The 21,372-nt window shown below is 46.7% G+C and overlaps 1 protein-coding gene across 1 annotated transcript in view; it reads right to left on the bottom strand.

Annotated features, from left to right (window-relative positions):
- Nucleotides 1-21,372, bottom strand: part of LOC126092940 (cadherin-related tumor suppressor-like) — a 518,310-nt gene that overhangs the window by 452,846 nt on the left and 44,092 nt on the right. Inside the window, exon 3 of the mRNA XM_049908671.1 lies at nucleotides 2,537-2,770. Coding sequence (XP_049764628.1) covers nucleotides 2,537-2,770 — 234 coding nt within the window. The remainder of the gene's footprint in view (nucleotides 1-2,536; nucleotides 2,771-21,372) is intronic.

The following is a 21,372-nucleotide window of genomic DNA, read 5'->3' on the forward strand; positions in this document are numbered from 1 at the left end:
AAGAGTTTATCGGTAGTTACACTTTGGCTATCCGTGTACTAAAACAGCCGCATCGTGGAGGCCTTTCAGTTTATCACTCCTTTACTAATACGTCTGTTAGCAACACATTTTGCAGACAGTATTCATTTATACCGCTGAAGGCACTTGCGAAATTATATAATAGCGCGACACATAGTTCGAGAGATGATGTCATAACCAGAGAGATTGGTAGGAAACTGCCATAGACACTCGGTCATGCATTTATTACTTCTTGACTACTACATACTTCCGCAACACATTTCGTACGCACTGTCCACAGGTAGCACCCGATGTGTCCGCAAAACTGTGTCACTGCACGTCACGCAGCTCAGGGGACACGTCTCGATCACTGAGCTACGAGAAAACGGAAATGCGAACGAAAGAATACGTTACATTTACGTGAGGTGTACCGGGTTCATCACCTAAAGCCCGCTCCGCCCGTATTGAGTAATGGGAACTGCTACAGATATGCGATTTTGACAGACTGGATTGGTACTGACGGGCTCCTATTGTTAGCCAAAACGCGTGGGTGTGTAATTTGTACTTAGCGCACGTTAGTTTAAATTAGTTTAAGTAGTGTGCAAGCCTAGGGACCGATGACATTAGCAGTTTGGTCCCACAGGAACTTACCATAAATTTCCAAAAACTGTTAGGCAATCGACAGATTTTCGCAATGTTTAGAAAGAGTATTTTTCGGAAACATACGCTTTTTTAGACGGAACAATGCTTATTGACATTAACAATTTAAATTCAGGATGAATTACAACGTCGGCGATGTTTGTTGCAGAATTCTAGTGCGAGTCGTTTGCGAGACAACGTGTTTTGAGAAATCCCCACACAGACAGTTGCACAGCACACACTGAAGAGCGAAACACGTGCGTATCCAAGTCACATGCGAACTTGCAGCATGCTGGAACACCTGTGGGTAAGCGGCTTCTGTTAATTAGTACAACGAAAAGCCAGTCCAAAGATGCGAATTTTACTTTTTTTATTGATTTGTTGTCCAGTTTCGGCCCGAGACCTATTTTCAAATGATCGTATCATAGGAAAAATTTTTATTTCTGTAGACGTGGAAACCGTGTCAAAAAAGTACATACAGATAACAATGTGGTATGCAACAACTGCTGCATACGCACTAGCGTTTCAGAGATGTCCGAGCAGGCTACAGTAATACGTTATCTTCATGCATTTAACTGTTCGTTGAACATTTTTGACACGGTTTTCACATCTTCGGAAATACTATTTTTGACCATGTTACGGTGATCTGAAAAGTGCTCTCGGCCCGAAACTAGTAAAATTCGCAAGTTTTGAGTGGTTTTTCGTTGTACAGACAAGTTACATGGATTCTGACACATAACGAAGGAGGCGGAGAAAGGACGAGGGAGGGGAGGGGGGGGGGAGAGAATATCAAGAGAGAGGAAGGAGGATGCTGTTTGGTTTGTGTGGCGCTCAACTGCGCGGTCATCAGAGCCCGTGCAATGTCCCAGTCTTTACACAGGCCAATCTAGCCACCGTCACGAATGATGATGAAATGATGAGTCCAACACAAGCACACAGTCCCCGGGCAGAGAAAACCCCTAACCGGGAAGGAAGCAACGCTAGCCACTTTTTTTATTTTTTATTTTTTTTCTACACGAAGCGCGAACGCAAAGCACTGTTTTTCTTTGAAAGGAACTTTCCCGGCACCAAAACGGAGGGGTGGGAGCAAAGTGGGCAGCGATCGCGACCCGAGGCGTGGCCCACCCTCCAGTAACCGAGGAAAGCGTAGGGAGCATGGAGTAGAGGTACACTGGACATCGGTTATTTATTTATTTTTCTTTTCGTTCTTTTGTTTTTACTGTTATTTATTTATTTATTTTTGTCATTAATACTGCCGACAATATCAGGGAATCGGCGTCGTACGAGCAGGAGGGCGCAGCGTGACGTCGGTCTAATTGAGGCTATCGGCGTAAAGTGTTTCCGAGAAGGACATTCCGATTGGAAGTGAATATATCGGTTCTAACTGTGGAAGAGGCAGGGATCAGCTCTTCATTACAGGAACACCCCAGCTCGTCGGTGGGTTAAGGAAGACACTGCAGAGGAAACTGGAGAAAAATTGCCTGTATTCTGGATTGCGGACAATGGCGTTCATTGAGGAACTGCCAAAAGCCTAGGATACTTTTCTCGCCATCAGCAAACAATAAGTGTGCTGCTTGTCCACAAATCCACCTCACAGAGTTCGTCTTCGCTTGCCGGAAGTATCCCACGTAGGGAAAGAGGAGCAGTCGAGTAGGTGTTTGACGAGGAGTCTTTCGGGTAATTGCGGACAACCACTGTTGCACGAGGAACGAGACACCAATCGCCGATCTTAACATCTCCTAGCGCAGCCCCCTCCCCTCTTCTCCCCTCCCCATCCCAGGACGGAATGTGACTGGTGAAGGTCAAAAGACCACGAGCTGCGACCGAGGAGGAAGGAAGGGCTTACAGGACTGGGTTTGTTCGGGAAGGGTGGCGCGCAGCAGCGGCCGCCGGCACTCACCTCCTCGTAGTCGAGCCTGGCGGTGAGCGTGAAGACGCCGGTCTGCGGGTGCAGCGAGAAGACGTCGTTGGCCCAGTCGGAGACGACGCTGTAGCTGATGTGGCCGTTGACGCCCTGGTCGAGGTCTGTGGCGTGCACCTCGCCGACGCGCGCGCCCCGCGCCGCGTTCTCCGGCATGTCGAACGAGTAGGCCGCCTCGGCGAAGACGGGCGGGTTGTCGTTCGTGTCCGTTACCTGGCCGACACACGAGCCACGATCAGTCTCCCACCTCGGACTGCGTGAGGGGAGAGCGGCTGCCGCGCGGGCTGCCACTTTCTTGCCCTTTCATCTCAACTATTAGCAGCGATGGGAAAAACAGACCGGTTACAACCGGTACCGTTATTATAGTTCTCAGTAACCGCTATTTTCCGCTATTTGTTTGGTCTCGGTTATGACAAGGTTTTTTTTATTTTTAGCAACTACCAAATAAGAAACTGAAATATCATTTAGCCGTAGCAACAGCGTTGAAATTTTTGGTTTTTAGATACATATTTTTTAAAAAAGGAGTAATTTTTGTTCGTAAAATTTCCATAGCTGTGAAGTAAAACGTGTATCAAAAATTATGTTATATTACAAGTGTGACAGAGCCAAATACACGGCGAAGTGACAAAACAGAAAAAGAAATGTCGGGTACGGCCTTTCTATCCTACATTCCCAGAGTGACGAACAGAATCGGCCGAGTATTCCGCAAACACGGCGTAAAGCCTGTTTTCAAACCGACAAAGAAGATCGGAGAGTAACTTAGATCGCCTAAGGAGAAAAGAGATCCACTTGCAATATCGGGAATATACCGCATACCGTGCACATGAGGAAAAGTTTATGTCGGAATGACTGAACGATCATTCGACACCAGCGACATAGCAGGTTGCGGCAGGTGGAGAAATCGGCCGTGGCAGAGCACGCACTGAGTGACACCGACCACGTTGTAAAATACGCCGACACGAAAGTTCTGGCTGTAGAGGAGCGCTATCACGCCCACTTTCCCAAAGAAGATATAGAAATACAAAAACATGGGAATAGCTTCAACCAGAAAGAAGAAATCATTAACGTAAACGGATCCTCGTTTCCCGTATTGCAGCGAACGACCGTCGTAGGCAGCAAGTCAACCGCACCGGAAATGACCGCGGAGAAGCCCTTGGACGTTGGCGCGCCAGGTGCATGTAAGTGTATTTTGGTGAAGTGCGAAGTGCTTTTACGACCTTATTTTGTGAAAATACGTGTTATGTTTACGTGTACTTCATAACACCTCACCATGATGCTGAGAAAAAAAGGGCTTGCCAAACAAAAACGTAAGTAAAAATGAATATAGGCACGAAATATCGCGACAAACTAAATTAATTTTAGAGCATAAAATTATAGGTTAGCTCCCAACATCGTTGCAGATGACAAGCTACCTGTAACAAATAATGCACAAGTGGTCCTGAAAAACCATACAAACCGATTGTGAAAGTACTAACAAAAAGAAACGAATTGTTATTTGAACTATATATCCCCATAATTTTCTAATCATTTACTAAAAACTTTCGCATTACAGATTAAATAAAACAGAAACCCACTGATGATTGCACAGAGGTGCTGAAACGTATTTGGGAACTTGGAAAAAACGGTGTTTTCATAACTGGCGGACCTTACATGTAACAGGTACATATAATCTGCGGCCGCGAGCTCGGCTCCAGTTCACCACCAGCAATAGGTGGTGAATGTTTGACAATGCCAGCCACTCGTGCTGCCGAAATATCACTAAAATCATCAGACCAACGTCGGCCGAGGAACCCGAGACAGAAGACAACAGGCAGTTTGTATCGAAAAGAACTATCCGCTTTTGGAAAATCGAAACTATCATGTTATTTGAGATATGTGCGTGGACAACGTACAGTTGGAGAGAGCAAACTCTCGAGTTTCATAGGTTCCCGCTAGGTAGCGCGCACTTCAGTTCAGGTAAAAATTGTGTCGAGACAACAGAAAGCGTTTTGCGTTCTACGTTTTGCGCAGTGCGAGTCAGTAATAACTGTTCAGCGTGACTTTCGTGCTAGGTGTGGTGTGGATCCTCTTACAGCACAGAGCATTAGGCGATGGCATGAACGATTCGGGGAAACTGGTTGTTTGTGTGAAGGCAAATCGCCGGGCCGTCCCCGAGTGCGTGACGCACACGTCGAACGCACCCACCACAGTTTCACAGAAATCCGTTCGCCGTGCAGCTCGACAGCTCAACATGCCCCCGATGTCCGTCTGGCGTTTGTTGCTTCGACTTACACACGAAACCGTACAAAATTCAGCTACTCCAAGCTCTTCGTGCAGGTAACAAACAACAACGCGTGGAGTTCTCTAATTTCGTTCTTGGCAAGATGGAGGATGACTAAAAAAAAAAAAAAAATGGCTCTGAGCACTATGGGACTCAACTGCTGAGGTCATTAGTCCCCTAGAACTTAGAACTAGTTAAACCTAACTAACCTAAGGACATCACAAACATCCATGCCCGAGGCAGGACTCGAACCTGCGACCGTAGCGGTCGCGCGGTTCCAGACTGCAGCGCCTTTAACCGCACGGCCACTTCGGCCGGCGGAGGATGACTGTTTTCTTCCACGCTTACTGCTTAGTGACGAGGCAACATTCCATTTAAATGGAAAGGTGAACCATCATAATGTGAGAATATGGGGTACGGAACAACCACATGAAGTTGTAGAACATGAGCTGGACTCTCCAAAAGTTAATGTGTTTTGTGTTGTTCCACGGGAAAACGCCGAGAACACTGTTACAGGAGGCACATATATCGATATGCTTGAGAAATTTTTTTTTCCCACTGCTGGAGACCGAGTCGAACGACTTCATTTACAAACAGTATGGGACACCGCCACACTGGCCTCTGGAAGTGCGGGAATTTTTAAATAAAATGATTACTGAACTGGACCAAGTGATTCAGCCTGATGTTACTGGCCTCCAACGTCACTGGACCAGACTATATGTGATTAGTGTTTGTGGGGGTTTATAAAAGGTTCTGTCTTTGGGCCTCCGTTAGCAACAACACTGAATGACCTGATGTACCGCGTAACAGCAGCTGTGGAAGAGAAGCTGTTACTCCAGACACGCTCGCTGCAGTGTGGGAAGAATTTGAACACCGCGTTGACATACGCCGTGCATCTCAAGGGGGGCATATTGAACAACTACGAAAATGTATGACAGAAAACTTGTTGAGTTTCCCGTGCATCAAAAAACAAAATTCACTGTATTTGTTTATTAGTTTCGGAAATATAGGAATGCCAAATCGGAGGATTCTTTTTGATAGACCGTATACCGTGTTATTACAGAAAATGGGAAAAGCGATCAGTGGTATTTTAATAACAATAGCCGGCCGGAGTGGCCGTGCGGTTCTAGGCGCTACAGTCTGGAACTGGGCTACCGCTGCGGGCGCAGGTTCGAATCCTGCCTCGGGCATGGATGTGTGTGATGTCCTTAGGTTAGTTAGGTTTAATTGGTTCTAAGTTCTAGGCGACTGATGACCTCAGAAGTTTAGTCACATAGTGCTTAGAGCCATTTGAACCTTTTTTTAATAACAATAGCGACAGGAACGAGCAAGAAACACACGACGGAACAATTGATTCAGATTTCCTGAGACAATAATGTACATGTTACCATGTGGCGTCCGCCTCCGGTAGCGGAGTTGTCAACGCGACGGATGTCATACTTAACGGCACGGGTTCGATTCCCGGCTGGGTCGGAGATTTTCTCCGTTCAGGGACTGGGTGTTGTGTTGTCCTGATCATTTCATCCCCATCGCCGCGCAAGTCGCCGAAGTGGTGTCAACTCGAAAGACCTGCAACAGGCGAACGAGTTACCCGACTGGAGCCGCTAGCCACACGGCATTGCCATTTCTACCGTGTGGCGCGGTCTGTTGAATGTTACGCATGTACATGCAGTGTGCGATACTCGGCGCCTCCTGGTGTGTACGGTAATTTCTCGCTGTTCGTGTCGGATATTAGTTGTATTAAAGAATGGCAGCATCCCTAGTGTGGTAATACTTAACGATGTGCGGTTTCAATCAAGTAAATGGCCTCATTTGCTTTAAGAAATTAAGAACGGGGTGAGCCACAACAAACTTGCGACATCGCATAAGGAGAAAAAAACTTTAGAATTAATTCACAATTCACAATAAAAATGGAAATTAGCTGATTTATTGCTTGTGTCTACATTTATGCTTTTATCTGCTTGTAACTTTTGAAAATAAGCGAATTAACATAAAAAATATAGCTCGTCAAGCTCAGTTTTCACACTTTAGCATTGACTATTTCAATGCTCAAATAGTAGTAAGATCCTCCATTGGACTGTAACATGATTTTTGAGCAGAGTTTCAAAAAATTAGAATCAACAGGAGAATACTGGAGATTTTTTGTAGCGCTCAGCAATTTACCGCTTTTAGAGAAAAGCAGCGAACGCCGAACGGACTATTTCATTTAATATTCTGATTCTGTGTACCTTGAAACCGAGGGAATCAAAATATTTCAATCTTTCTTCTATTTCTACGTTTATCAAGGGAATAATAGGAATAAAAAAGCAAAAATCGGTTATTTCAGAAACTGGTTACTGTGAACGGTTTCAACACTCAGGTCACGTTAAACTGGCGTTGAAAATTAAAAAAAAACAAAGACAACAAGGTAACCGAAAGTATACTGCTTCATCGATAAATGACCATCCCGAATCTCCCGGCGACGTGTACGCTGGTCGCACCACACTCTGCCCCAGATGCCGCTTCTCTAAACTTCCTCAACAGCGTTCCGTGGAAAGGGCATCATCTTGCCTCCAGCGAGTCTCATTCGAGTTCACGGAGCACCTGCGTAACGCCCGCGCGTCGACTGGACCTACCGGTGACAAATCCAGCGGCACAGGCACGCCTCAGAGTTCGCTCGACGTCTCCCTGCTACGAACGCTGCAGCAGTACTCAAGAATATGTCGCACTAGTGTTCTGTACGCCATTTTCTAAAAGTCTCCCAATAAACTGAATTCGACCTTTCGCCTTCCCTTCGACAGACCTTACACGCTCGTACCATTTCGTGTTCCTTTGCAGCGTTACGCCTACATATTTACTCGACGTGATTCTGTCAAGAAGCACACCACAAATATTTTATCGGAACTTACACGATGTTTTCCCTACACATCTACATTAACTTAAATTTTTCTTCATTTAGAGCAAGCTTCCGCCACTCAGCAAATCAAACAGAAACTCCGTCTAAACCATCACGTATCCTCCTGCTACAGTCACTCGACGACAGCACTCCCCGGTACACTATGGCGTCGTAAGCGAACAGCTGCACGCTGCTGCTCGCCGTATCCGACAGGTGTTTACGTGTGTAGAGACCCAGCCTGGTCGCAAGGTGAGGTGACTCACGGTGAGTTCCCAGAATGAGATTTTCACTCTGCACCGGAGTGTGCGCTGATATGAAACTTCCTGGCAGATTAAAACTGTGTGCCCGACCGAGACTCGAACTCGGGACCTCTGCCTTTCGCGGGCGAGTGCTCCACCATCTGAGCTACCGAAGCACTACTCACGCCCGGTCCTCACAGCTTTACTTCTGTCGCTTTAATCTGCCAGGAAGTTTCATCACGGTGAGTTTTTGCGAACCACACAACTGAATGGTCCTGACAAGGGAACCTCCCCATCGCACCCCCCTCAGATTTGGTTATAAGTTGGCACAGTGGATAGGCCTTGAAAAACTGAACACAGATCAATTGAAAAAACAGGAAGAAGTTGTGTGAAACTATGAAAAAAATAAGCAAAATATACAAACAGAAGAGTCCATGGGCAAGATAGGCAACACCATGGAGAACGTAAGCTCAGGTGTTCCGTGGTCCCGTGGTTAGCGTGAGCAACTGCGGAATCAGAGATGCATGGTTCAAGTCTTCCCACAAGTGAAAATTTTACTTTCTTTATTTTCGCAAAGTTATGATCTGTCCGTTCGTTCATTGACGCCTCTGTTCATTTTTATAAGTTTAGTGTCTGTGTTTTGCAACCGCACCGCAAAACCGTGCGATTAGTAGACGAAAGGACGTGCCTCTCCAATGGGAACTGAAAACATTTGATCGCAAGGTCATAGGTCAACCGATTCCTCCACAGGAAAACACGTCTGATATATTCTATACGACACTGGTCACAGCATGTGCGACGCATGACAGGAATATGTCGTCGACCCACCTAACTTGTACACTTTGCGAATGGGTAAAAACATTCTTCTACCTTGCCCAATTTAGGTTTTCTTGTGGATGTGATAATCACTCCCAAAAAATTAAATTTTTCACTCGAAAGACTTGAACCCAGGACCTCTCATTCCGGAGCTGCTCACGCTAACCACAGGACCACGGGGCTCCTGAGGCAATGGTATCCTTGAAGTTGCCTATCTTGGCTATGGGCTACTCAGTTTGTATATTTTGCTTATTTTTTTCATAGTTCCACACAACTTCTTCCTGTTTTCTCAATTGCTGTCTTCAGTTTTTCAAGGCCTATCCACTATGCCAACTTATAACTAAATCTGAGAGGGGTGCGATGGGGAGGTTCCCTTGTGAGCACGTTAGAGCGCAGTGTGACGTGACGCAGTTCCTGCGCTTGGTGACCCTGCGGACCGCAGTTTCCTGTACGCAGTTTACTCCGAGGCTCACTGTGATTTTGGCTGTTGGTAGTTCGAAATGGAAGAAAAGCTAATTGAAGCCGTACGTGTTTGCAAAGTTCCGTATGGTAGAAGCCATGAAGATTACTTGAAAACGAAGCTGAAAACGGAGAAGTGGGAGGAAGTGGCCAAGGAAAAGGACATACGAAATGGTAAGTTGCATTGTAATTCGTTGTTAACATTCTACATTGACATTGTTAAAATTGTGTAGCAAATTTTCGTGATGTGCTCTGCCCTGGTTAATGTTTATCAAAAAAGATGCCTAGGTTCCTTACAATATCATTCCTTACTAGCGTGTAGCCCTCCATAACTACCAGTGAAAACGGAATAGATGGATTTAACCACGTCTTTGATATCAATATAGAATCGAAACTGTCGCCCGAGTGATGACACGACGTTCTATGAGCACTGTTTAAATTGATTTGTTGTTGGATAGGCCTTATGACTAATAGGATTCTGTTTCTGCTACGAAAATACGGTTTCTGTTAATTGATAATAATGAAATTTGCCCACTTCTCGCTATATATATATATATATATATATATATATATATATATATATATATATATATATATATATATATATATATACAGTAGCCCTGGCGACAGCAAGGGCTTTTCTCACCAGCTACTCTGCCCCTTCTGACTCACGCCATATGGTCCTCCTCGTGCCTTCTTTGGCGTGAGAACCTGTAGCCAGTTTCATCAAAGCGCTGTAACACACCGTTTCGAACTCAAACTCAGAATCGGAATCCGATTCTGAACTTATACCTATTAATATAGCAGAAGTAGTCGCCATCTCTGCCAGAGCCAAAGTTCCTCAGCAAACTGCGTATTGAAACTGCGATCCAACTTGCGACGATTGTCGCCGTGACTCACGCTGCCGTGAGGAATTTGGCGTGAGCCCCCTGCGTCACCTCACGGACTTGCGTCTCATCTTGCGGCCCGCCTCGACAATACCCTCGTGCCTGATGCACACTCACACTCACAGTCCCAGACAACTAACTGCGTGCTGTTACTCAAGCGCGTATACGTAAAATACGTAAAAAATGTCGAAAGTTTTTTTTGTCACCATACAGCTCTGTAGTATGCTAGAAATATTGTCTCCAGTTTTCAGAGTTGAATTCGCGCTGCAAATGATGTACAAGCCATCTCGCTTGAACCAATATCGAGTGCCACGCCCATTTTTCTACATTTTTCGTTTCGTCGTGTGACTAGGGCTGACCGTTCGCCGGGTGCAAGCCTTTAGATTTGACGCCACTTGCGCGTCGATGCGGATGAAATGATGACGATTAGGACAACATAACACCCAGTCCCTGAGCGGAGAAAATCTCCGACCCAGCCGGGAATCGAACCCGGGCCCGTACGAATGACATTCTGTTGCTCTAACCACTCAGCTACCGAGGGTGGGCACTTTTCTACATGACTCCATCTTTGTTTCCAATAATTCTTTATTTCCTGCCATCGAAAGAATCATCTACCGAGTATATGAGGCTGAGACTCCTTTTACGATGCGATTAATTACGATTTATTAAAGAGATGTACAGATGGTGGAACACAAAACTCACAACGAAAGCTTTAATCATTTCAATTAGAAGAGATGCCCGAAGACTTTTGCTCATCTACTGTTGTTAAAATTTCCTCATATGATGCTTGCCTGGTGTTCAGTGATGATAACAACTGAAAGAATCAGACTAGGGTTTGATGCACCTTGCTTCACTGAAAACCTACTGAAGAAGAAAGATCATGTGGGTGGTTCTGAAGTGTCGGTGAACGATATTGCCGAAAGGCCAAGCCAGACGAAAAGAGCGACCTGAAGACCAAACAGATCAAAAGTATTGTTATGGCCAACATTAATATTCTGTTTCTGGTATGAATGATAATAAAATCTTCTTTCTGCATTTCCCGCAACTTTCATTTTTCAATGTATAAGGAACACTTTCTGCTGAATCATTGTAGATAAAAAGCTAAAAATTGGCACAGGCTATCTGTGGTACAAAGTTTTTCAAAGCGCATTACTGTCGAGTTTATTTAAATTTATATAAAATAAAAAGTTGCTGTGTGTTATACATATAAATCTTTGTTGCGATAGTTCTAAGATTGATATTAAAAAACTGGTAAACAGATTTCTTTATCTAATTACAAAGAATTATCTATCACTTTTTGAAGGAATAACCGATGAGAAACTGTTCCTCGTGCGATAGTAAGTTTTCTAAAAGCGCCCAGCAAAATCCCGATCAGATTATTTAACCAAAAAGAAAAGAAAATTCAGATCGTAGCCAATAACATAATGGTAACATGTGCAAAATTTACTCGTGTATTTTCTCAGACGTCCCCACTAAAGAAGTCTTCGAGCCAGTCGCATGCTGCGACCTACGTTGACAGTCTGCAGTATGGCACTTTGCCGAGCCTCTTCCGAATATCATGGGACCTGCCATCCACGGTTCGCAGGATTCGTGCAACAAAAGCGCAAGTTGAGTTTCTCAAGAGCGATTCTACCTAAATCAGTGCTCATTTGAGGACAGAAGCTTTTCTCTCTCAAGGCCATTTATTGTATTAGACCTTTTAATATGCTCAAGAATACTTTTAGCAAATCGACGTTGATGATAGTGGGCATTTCACTGTTTTGAATGATTTTCGATGTCAGTCGAGTGTGATTACGTATCAAACATACAGTGCGATACCATGGATCTGTATATCCCACGCCCGGGTTCCCGGGTTCGATTCCCGGCGGGGTCAGGGATTTTATCTGCCTCGTGATGACTGGGTGTTGTGTGATGTCCTTAGGTTAGTTAGGTTTAAGTAGTTCTAAGTTCTAGGGGACTGATGACCATAGATGTTAAGTCCCATAGTGCTCAGAGCCATTTGAACCATTTTTTGTATATCACTAGATGTTAATTAAGAAAGCGTGACTGAAAAGCTGTAAAATATTAATAAACAAGTTTTTGAAAAGGGTCCTGAAGGAATCATCTTTAATATTAGGCCACAAACGAGTAGCATTTGAGTTGCATTGTATAAACGCGCGTGCTGTGTGGTGATACGACTACGCCCGTTTTCCCGTTGTCGACCTCGTTGTCACTGTACCAGTTTGGCGTGCGGTCTACAAGGTTGCAGCGGAACGCAGGAACAGTACCGTGCTTTTCTGGCAAAGAAAACTTGTCTTCTCTCGCCGTTCGAAGTGTTGCAGTGACGGAGATTCTGTTAGTTCGCTGAGTGTACCTGAAGTCCGCTTGGGGTGCGGATATCAAGATACGCTGAGAAGGCAGGTCGCCTACAATCTGTCCCTCAAAAACTGCGACCAAGAAAACTAACATGATTGTTCATACATACGATTAAGGGGACTAAATTGCAATACAGCTGCTGCAAGAATGTGCTAAGCTAACAACTGAATCAAATACTCTGAGGCTTATCACAGAAAAAAGGCACCACGGAAGGCAGACAAAGAAGAAGCTATACGTTAACCGAAAGCGAACCGAGGCGAAAGGCTCCAGTTCAGAAGGTACCACGTTAACAGTGTGTCAGAGTGGTGCAATGATTTTTTATTTTGTGACGAGAGAAAAGTAAGTGCATTTTTAACGGACGGAAGGATTATAGTGTGCCGAAAGCCACAAGGCGGTCTGCGATTGCAGGCTAAACATTTGTAACATACGCTGGAACACGGCGGTGGGTGTGTTTTGGCGTGTGGCCGTATTCCGTCAACTGCTGAGGTGAGAGTGCTTTCACTGCAACGTGCCAGTGCGAAATTTGCACAGGTCTGCAGAAGATTTGGTAATTAGATCTACGTTGAAATTTTTCCATGGTATTGGACCGACGTTCAGCTATGCCTTGTAAAAGAATGTCTTGTTTACAACGCCAGCGAAGTTGTTGAGACACGACCTGAATCGCCAGACCTTAACTACGCAGAGAATTTATGGGACGAACACGACAGAAATATAAGTGAAAGAGCGATCAACCAGATAGTTTATGTGAAAAAGGATGTGCAGGAAGGGCAATATGGAAATCGTGACCTCACGGAGTGGCGTCGGGAAGACTTGAGCTCTGCAGGGCGGAGCTGGAGTGTCAAGGGGCTGTCACTAACCTTCCGGGGCTGTCACTAACCTTCCGTGATTAACAAAGTAACTTTTCAAACAAGCAAAAGTCAGAAGAATCGGAATTGCTTTCCCGCGAGCATACGTGGATTTCTGTGCAGTCGTCCCCCGGCCCCCACCTCGTGGTCGTGCGGTAGCGTTCTCGCTTCCCACGACCGGGTTCCCGGGTTCGATTCCCGGCGGGGCCAGGGATTTTCTCTGCCTCGTGATGGCTGGGTGTTGTGTGCTGGCCTTAGGTTAGTTAGGTTTAAGTAGTTCTAAGTTCTAGGGGACTGATGACCATAGCTGTTAAGTCCCATAGTGCTCAGAGCCATTTGAACCATTTTGATTTCGTCTCCCGGTTTTCTACGTGACTGTTGACTTTTAGTGAGAGGCGTGTCACATCTGAGCACACACCCATTAGGTAGCTGAGGTTAGTGCTTATTCATCGAAACGGACTTCGCGAGGTATAATTGAAGCAAATTAATTTCATTTCTTTCAGTGAAAATTTGAGTGTGTTTTGACCCACTGACGTCGAACTACACCGAAGAGCTATCGTGTAGGGCCACCGCGAGCACGCAGAAGTGCGGCAATCAGATATGCTCAATAATGTTCATGTGTGGGAAGTTTAGTGGCCATGGGAAGTATTTAAACTCAGAAGAATGTTTCTGGAGCCACTGTGTAGCAATTCTAGACGTGTGGGATGTCGCATTGTCCTGCTGGAATTGCCCAAGTTTGTCGCAATGCACAGTGGACACGAATGGATGCAAGTGACCAGGGTCCATGGATTCATGAGGTTGTCTCCACACCCGTACACGTCCATCCACTCGACACAATACGAAACGAGACTCGTCCCACCAGGCGACAAGTTTCCAGTCATCAACTGTCCACTGTCGGTGTTGACGGGCCCAGGCGGGGCGTAAAGCTCCGTGTTGTGCAGTTGTCAAGGGTACACGAGTGGGCCTTCAGGTCCGGAAGACCTTATGCATGATGTTATGTTGAATAGTCCGCTGACACTTGTTGATTGTCCATCACTGATATCTGCAGCAATTTGCGGAAGTGTTACACTTCTGTCACGTTGAACGATTCTCTTCAGTCGTCGTCGGTTCCGTTCTTGCAGGATCTTTTCCCGGCCTCAGCGATGTCGGGAATCTAATGTTTTAACGGATTCCCGGTATTCACGGTACACTCGTGAAAATGTCATATGGGAAAATCCCCACTTCATCGCTATCTCGGAGATGCTGTGTACTATCGCTGCGGCCCCGACTATAACATCACGTTCAAATTCACTTAAATCACGATGACCTGCTATTATAACAGCAGTAACCGATCTAACAACTGCGCCCGACTATTGTTCTCTTATATAGGCGTAACCGATCGCAGCACCGTATTGTGCCTGTTTACATATCTCTGTAATTGAATACGTTTCGCTATACCAGTTTTTTTGGCGCTTCAGTGTATATTCCTGTTTTGTAGCCGTGACTGGGACTGGGTTGTTTAGCCAAGTATCTCGCTGAATGGCAGCGTTTATTGAACGAATTGAACGACACAGACTTGTGAGATTTACTGGAAGCTAATAAATCACAAATCTGTCGTGGAATTCGAGTGTATTGTTTTTTTGAGACTCGTTGCTGACGGCACACGGATCCTAATCTTCGTTCCTTCCTTTCTCTTATGCGTGGTTTTTCCCTACTGACGTTGACGTGTGTTTCGTTTCCTCGTACGGAGATTATCGGCGGAAGTTTAGAGGACCAGATGGGCGCATGTACAAACTGTTGGTGCCGAACATATGCCAGTAGACCTAGGAATATTCCCGATAACAGTTACGAAGCCACGGGGCTTTCAGTTATTGCCTCTGGAGTAGTGAGGAGATTAACCTCGTCTCGCGCGTCAAAGTGACGTCGGCGAGTCTTTATAAGAGCGGTGAGACGCGTGCAGCAGTGCAGATGAGTAACGCTTGCGACGAGAGCCGCGGAGTAGCGAGCAAGCAGCACAGCAAGCAGCGCCGCACGCCACCGGGCCTCGGCCCCCCCCCCCCCCCCCAATCGCAACTCGGCGCTCGCCGCGGAAGCTCCGGGCTGCAGAGGGGTGGGTGGCCGGAGCGCTGATGGGAAGTGGGCGCAGCTGGCGCACCGCACCTCACACTGATGACTGTGATGATGTTTGGAACACGAAATCCGCACGCTTTCGCCTATGACGCCCACTTCCGTTCACACACGTCCACGTTTGGTTGCGATTGCCATTGCAATTGTATGGCAGTCCTTCCGAGGCCTTGCGCAGGCAGCCACTGCCGTCGTCACGCCGGCCACGGGCAGAGTCTACTCGGAACACGAGCCTCACCACCTGGTCTCCTTCCCCCACCACCTGTCCGTGTTCACTCTGGTGCAGTCCTCGCCCTTTTTTCGACACACTCCTCCATACCTTTCAGCCGTCTACCCCTCGATCTTCCTCTCGGTCGTTTTCTTCGCGTCTCCATTTCGTAAATATTCTTGGGACTCTTCTTCTTTTCCGTTCTCTTTAAGTGCACATACTGTCTTACCCTGCTGCCCTTCATATTCCTACCCAGCTCTGCAACGGTTTGTCTTTCACTACTTCCATTACCCTTTCGTTCATCATCGAATCTTTCCTCGTTACTCCTGTCCTACGTCTGAGAACTTCGTTAGACATATCTGTAACCTGCTTACGCCTATTTACTTCATTACCGACGTTTCAGATGCGTAGGTCAGTATCGGGGTGCAGTATCTTGTTCCAAAAGCAGGCTCCTACGGCTTCGCTGGAATGCTTCTGCCTGTCTGCCATTTCTTCCATTTTCCTGTATCACAAACCCCGAGTACTCGACAATTTCCATCCCCTTCAATTGTAGATCTCCAATCCTTATTTCGCTAGTCAGTCTTTATTTATTTCTAGTCATCTAGATCTCAGAATCGTTTGGATGAAATTTCATTCCACTCTGTCTCACAGTTTCTTCCCGACAATCTAGCTGCTCCCAAATCTCCTGCTCCCAGTTTCGCCAGATCATCGAGTCCCCTGCCAACAATATGGCTTTCATCTTGTCTTCTCCATTTCTTTTCCGTCCCTCAGTCCTTACTTTTGTATACCTTCGTCGCCAGTTTGGTAAAGACCTCGTCGCTACTGTTGTGTGAGCCGAATTGCCACTGTTGTTACGGTAGGCCAAGTTTGCGAGTTCGTGAAACAGCTTCTGATGCAGAACGCCGCCGCCGAGACAATTTCTCCTTGCCGCTATTACACAGCTACTCCCCAGTGCAAGGTAACAGTATAGGAGAACTGAGGTTCTACAACACTGCAACAGATTAGTGACAATGTCACACAAATGAGTTAAAAAGGTTCCCTTATCTTTGTGACTTGTCGAAAAATGAATTCTGCAACGCTGCATGTAATATAACACAGAAATGGCCCTCAATGGCCAAGTGCAAATAATCGCAGGTAAACGTCACAGCACATAGCAAATGCAATTACAACAACTGTGTGTTCAATTCTAAGAGTTCATTAGACGACGTCCCCTGTCTAAGTCAGCCCTGGACGATGAACTGTAACCGAGTGGACGACAACTGCTCTCCTGTCCCCAGAGTAGGCACCTGTCCGTTGTCGTCGGGTCACTGCCGGATTCTGCTAGGCCGGTACTGTAATTGGCCGGGGAGAAGCCGATGTCTCCAGCCTCAGCGCCGACCGCGTCGCTGGCGGAACTCGCGCGAGTGGCGAGTGGCGAGTCCCTACGCCGCTGCCAGCGGCTCGCATCTTTGCGGCTCTGATGCTTTTGCCCTGGCTGCGTCTTCTTCGGACGATGCAGCAGTTATCTGTCCGACACCACACTGAAAAGGAGAGGTGAAAACGCACTACCCTCTCTCACAGCATTTGTTTGCTGGAACCAGTCCGTCCTTTTGAAGGGTCTCTGCATGAGCCTCTTCACGGTTTTGCCATACCGCACGGCTTCATTTGTGTGCCTCTGGCAACTCAATTGTTGGTGCAAATGATCTGTTACCCTGGATGTAAAGAAGAAAAGGGAAAATATTGAGCAGCTGAGTGTGTCTGGAGTGGCCACTGTATACTATCCATATTTCGTTATAACATTTCATTTGGGTAATGGTACTTCTCTTGTTTGATACATTTAAATGCCATATTTCAATGTATCTTTTCTTTCTTCTTCTTGTCCAATCTGTTGAATGTATGAATGAGGAGGAGGAGGATATTAGTGTTTAACGTCCCGTCGACAACGAGGTCATTAGAGACGGAGCGCAAGCTCGGGTGAGGGAAGGATGGGGAAGGAAATCGGCCGTGCCCTTTCAAAGGAACCATCCCGGCATTTGCCTGAAGCGATTTAGGGAAATCACGGAAAACCTAAATCAGGATGGCCGGAGACGGGATTGAACCGTCGTCCTCCCGAATGCGAGTCCAGTGTGCTAACCACTGCGCCACCTCGCTCGGTACGAATGTATGAATGAAAGTGTGCAGATCCGTGGGAGTGTCAGAACAGCCAACAGTAGGAAACACTAACCAGGTAGCAAAGAGGTTTCTGTTTGCCTAGGACGAACCTTTTGTATAGGTTGACACCACAATAGGGGTTTCTCTGGTCACTTCCGTAGATACGGGGACTGGTTTTCGGTTGCAGATCGAATGCTCGTGGAGTGTTCCGTCAGACCCACTGACGGTAAGCGTGCCTTCTCGATGAGACGTTAATGTTGTGTTTTATGTAACTTTTCAAAGCTAGTCAAAGCAAATGATTCCTTTCATCGCTCACAGTTCATTATCGTATGTGACAAATATTACTCGCCAATTCGCGAGTGTTAAATGCGTTACAATTCAGGGACGGTGTAGGCTATTGTTCAGTTGAACTGTTAATCAAACAGATGGAGCCGTCTTGAGTTTATTGTTTGGTATCCCTTTCGTGAGAGCAAGTATATTGCGTATGATTTCCGTGATTTTATGACTGAATTTTGTGCAATTCGTCTCACTTCATAACCTTCTTTGAGCACACTTTTGTATGTGAGGACCACGTGGTCGCAATCTAATGAAAAAGTTTACAGTGCCAAGGCCACAGTTATCTTACACTGTAGAATACGTGAATTAATTAGGATTCATTCTCATAGCAATTCACTTCAAACTGAAATTTTATTCATTTATCCCGCACGTTAAAATCGAGGGAAGAGCCCCTCAGGCTACCCACGCGTGTTGTGGTGAAGGTTTTTAGTTCTTTTCCTTTCTTTGGTCTCTCAAGTGCGTGTGCGTGATCCTTCGATCATTCGTCTTTCATCAATCATAAAACTTGCAGGGGACTCTGTTCTAGGTTTAATTAATATAGACGTAATAGATTGCAGGCAAAAGCAACCACCATAGTACTCATTATACACGTTCATGAGTGCAATTAAATTTACCGATCTAATAAATGTCCTTTTTCCAGAATTTTTGTTCACGCTCTCACTGCTAAAATTCCACTGCATGCTTCATCCAGCTCTGATGTGCGGCACATCCTACAGCATTCCGTTTGCGCGACAGTCGTACAGACGTCCTGAGGCCACACTTCCCCCCTTCCCCCACCCCCCGCTCCCTCCGCCATTTTCAGATTAGTTGTAAAGTGTAAAGATTCATTTCCCACCCTTTCATAGTACAGCTCCTGCACTGCGCTCACAGCTACACTATGTGATCAAAGTATCCGGACACGCCCAAAACATACGTTTTTCATACTAGGTGCATGGTGCTCCCACCTACTGCCAGCTACTCCTCATCAGCGACCTCAGAAGTCATTAGACACCGTGAGAGAGCAGAATGGGTCGCTCCGCGGAACTCACGGGCCTCGATCGTGGTCAGGTGATTGGGTGTCACTTGTGTCATACGTCTGCACGCGAGATTTCCACATTCAGAAACATCGCTAGGTCCTCTGTTTCGCATGTGATAGTGAAGTGGAAACGTGAAGGGACACGTACAGCACAAAAGCGTACAGGCCGACCTCGTCTGTTGACTCACAGAGACCGCTGACAGTTGAAGAGGGTCGTAATGTGTAATAGGCAGACATCTGTCCAACCAATCACACAGGAATTCCAAACTGCATCTGGAGCCACTGCAAGTACTATGGCAGTTAGGCGGGGGATAAGGAAACTTGGATTTCTTGGACGAGCGGCTGCTCGTGAGCCACACGTCACGCCGGTACGTACCAAACGACGCCTCGGTCGTTGTAAGGAGTGTAAACACTGGACGATCGGACAGTGGAAAAACGTTGTGTGGAGTGACGGATCACAGTACAGAATGTGACGATTCGATTGCAGGGTGAGGGACTGGCATGACCGGTGAATGTCATCTGCCAGTGTGTGTAGTGCCAACAGTAAAATTCGGAGGCGGTGGTGTTATGGTGTCGTCGTGTTTTCCATGGAGGAGCTTACACCTCTTGTTGTTTTGCGTGGCACTACCACAGAAAAGGCCTACATTGATGTTTTAAGCACCTTTTTGCTTCCCATTGTTGAATAGCAATTCGGGGATGGCGATTGCATCTTTCAACACGATCGAGCACCTGTTCATAATGCACGGCCTGTGGCGGAGTGGTTACACGACTATAACATTCCTCTAATGGACTTGCCTGCACAGAGTCCTGACTAGAATTCTATAGAACACCTTTGGGATGTTTTGGAACGCCGACTTCGTGCCAGCCCCACCGATCGATATCGATATCTTTCCTCAGTGCAGCACTCCGTGAAGATTGGGTTGCCATTCCCCAAGAAACCTTCCAGGATCTGATTGAACGTATTCCTGCGAGAGTGGAAGCTGTCATCGAGGGTAAGGCTGGGCCGACACCATATCGAATTCCAGCATTACCGATGGTGGGCGGCACGAACTTGTAAGTCATTTTCTGCAAGGAGTCCGGAGAATTTTGATCACATAGTGTATAGACCAAAATAGTTCCGTCACGCGCCCTCTGTCGGACGCGTTCTTCGAATTAGTCATCTGACGGCGAGTATTACTTCGCAACACTGACTGTCTTTCCCGTTGGCATCGTGTTCCCAGTTTATTCAGTCCATACAAAGAAAAATTGAAAGAGGCGAACCTCCTAGCTGAAAGGACACCGAAATGAATGCCTCTGGTCTGAAGAGTTGCCAATCCACTTTCAGAAAAGTCTGAATACGGGGGCACTCAGTAGGTGTTTTGGAAACAGTAAGACTGTTGTAGGAGCTGTTCCTCTAGCTCCTGGAATGTCTGAAATTTACTCTTCTCTTACAGAGCGCAGTCACTAGTTTACGAAAATAAGGGAACACGGTGTAAGCTGGCACACCGAGTAACGGGGCTAGGACACGGGTTGACAGGAGATAGGCCGCGGGGCAGCAAACTAAGGAAGACAGAGTTGTCCGGCACTGACAGGCATCGGAGGTCGAAGCCGCCGCGCCGGCCGCCCGGCAGGGAAGCGCCTTGTGTCAGTGTCGAGCGTGGCCCACTGTGATGGGTGTGCGCCTACTGCTGCGTGTGCACCGCGTAGCCGCGTGTGTGGCGGCGGGAACGGGCAGGGTGCAGCACTGTCGTCGTAACGCGGCCCCCTCCACTCGCGGAGCGCGAGGCCTGCCTGCGGACTCGACGTACGGATCACCACCGATAGAGTCACGTGCCCTTACTCCGTGAGGCTCTGCGGAGAAGTTTGCGATTTAATCGAGGACACTGGTGATCGGAAACATTAGGCCACCACCTGTCCTCCGCAAGTCGACCAAACACTGGAAACTCTGGCTGTGAAAATTACACTGAACAGCCAAAGAAACAGGTATAGACACGCTTATTCAGATAGAGAGATATGTAAACAGGCAGAATACGGCGCTGCGGTCGGCAACGTCTATATACGACAAAAATCGTCTGGCGCAGTTGTTGGATCGGTTACTGCCGCTACAATGGCAGGTTATCGAGATTTGAGTGAGTTTGGACACGGCGCTATTAGTCGGCGCACGAGCGATGGGACACAGCTTCTCCGAGGTTGCGATGAAGTGGGGAATTTGCCGTACGACGATTTCACGAGTGTACCGTGAATATCGCTGCGGCCGGAAAAACATCCTGTAAGAACGGGATCGACGACGACAGAAGAGAATCGTTCA

Source organism: Schistocerca cancellata, chromosome 7 (genome assembly GCF_023864275.1).
Source record: "Schistocerca cancellata isolate TAMUIC-IGC-003103 chromosome 7, iqSchCanc2.1, whole genome shotgun sequence".
Lineage (NCBI taxonomy): Eukaryota > Metazoa > Arthropoda > Insecta > Orthoptera > Acrididae > Schistocerca > Schistocerca cancellata.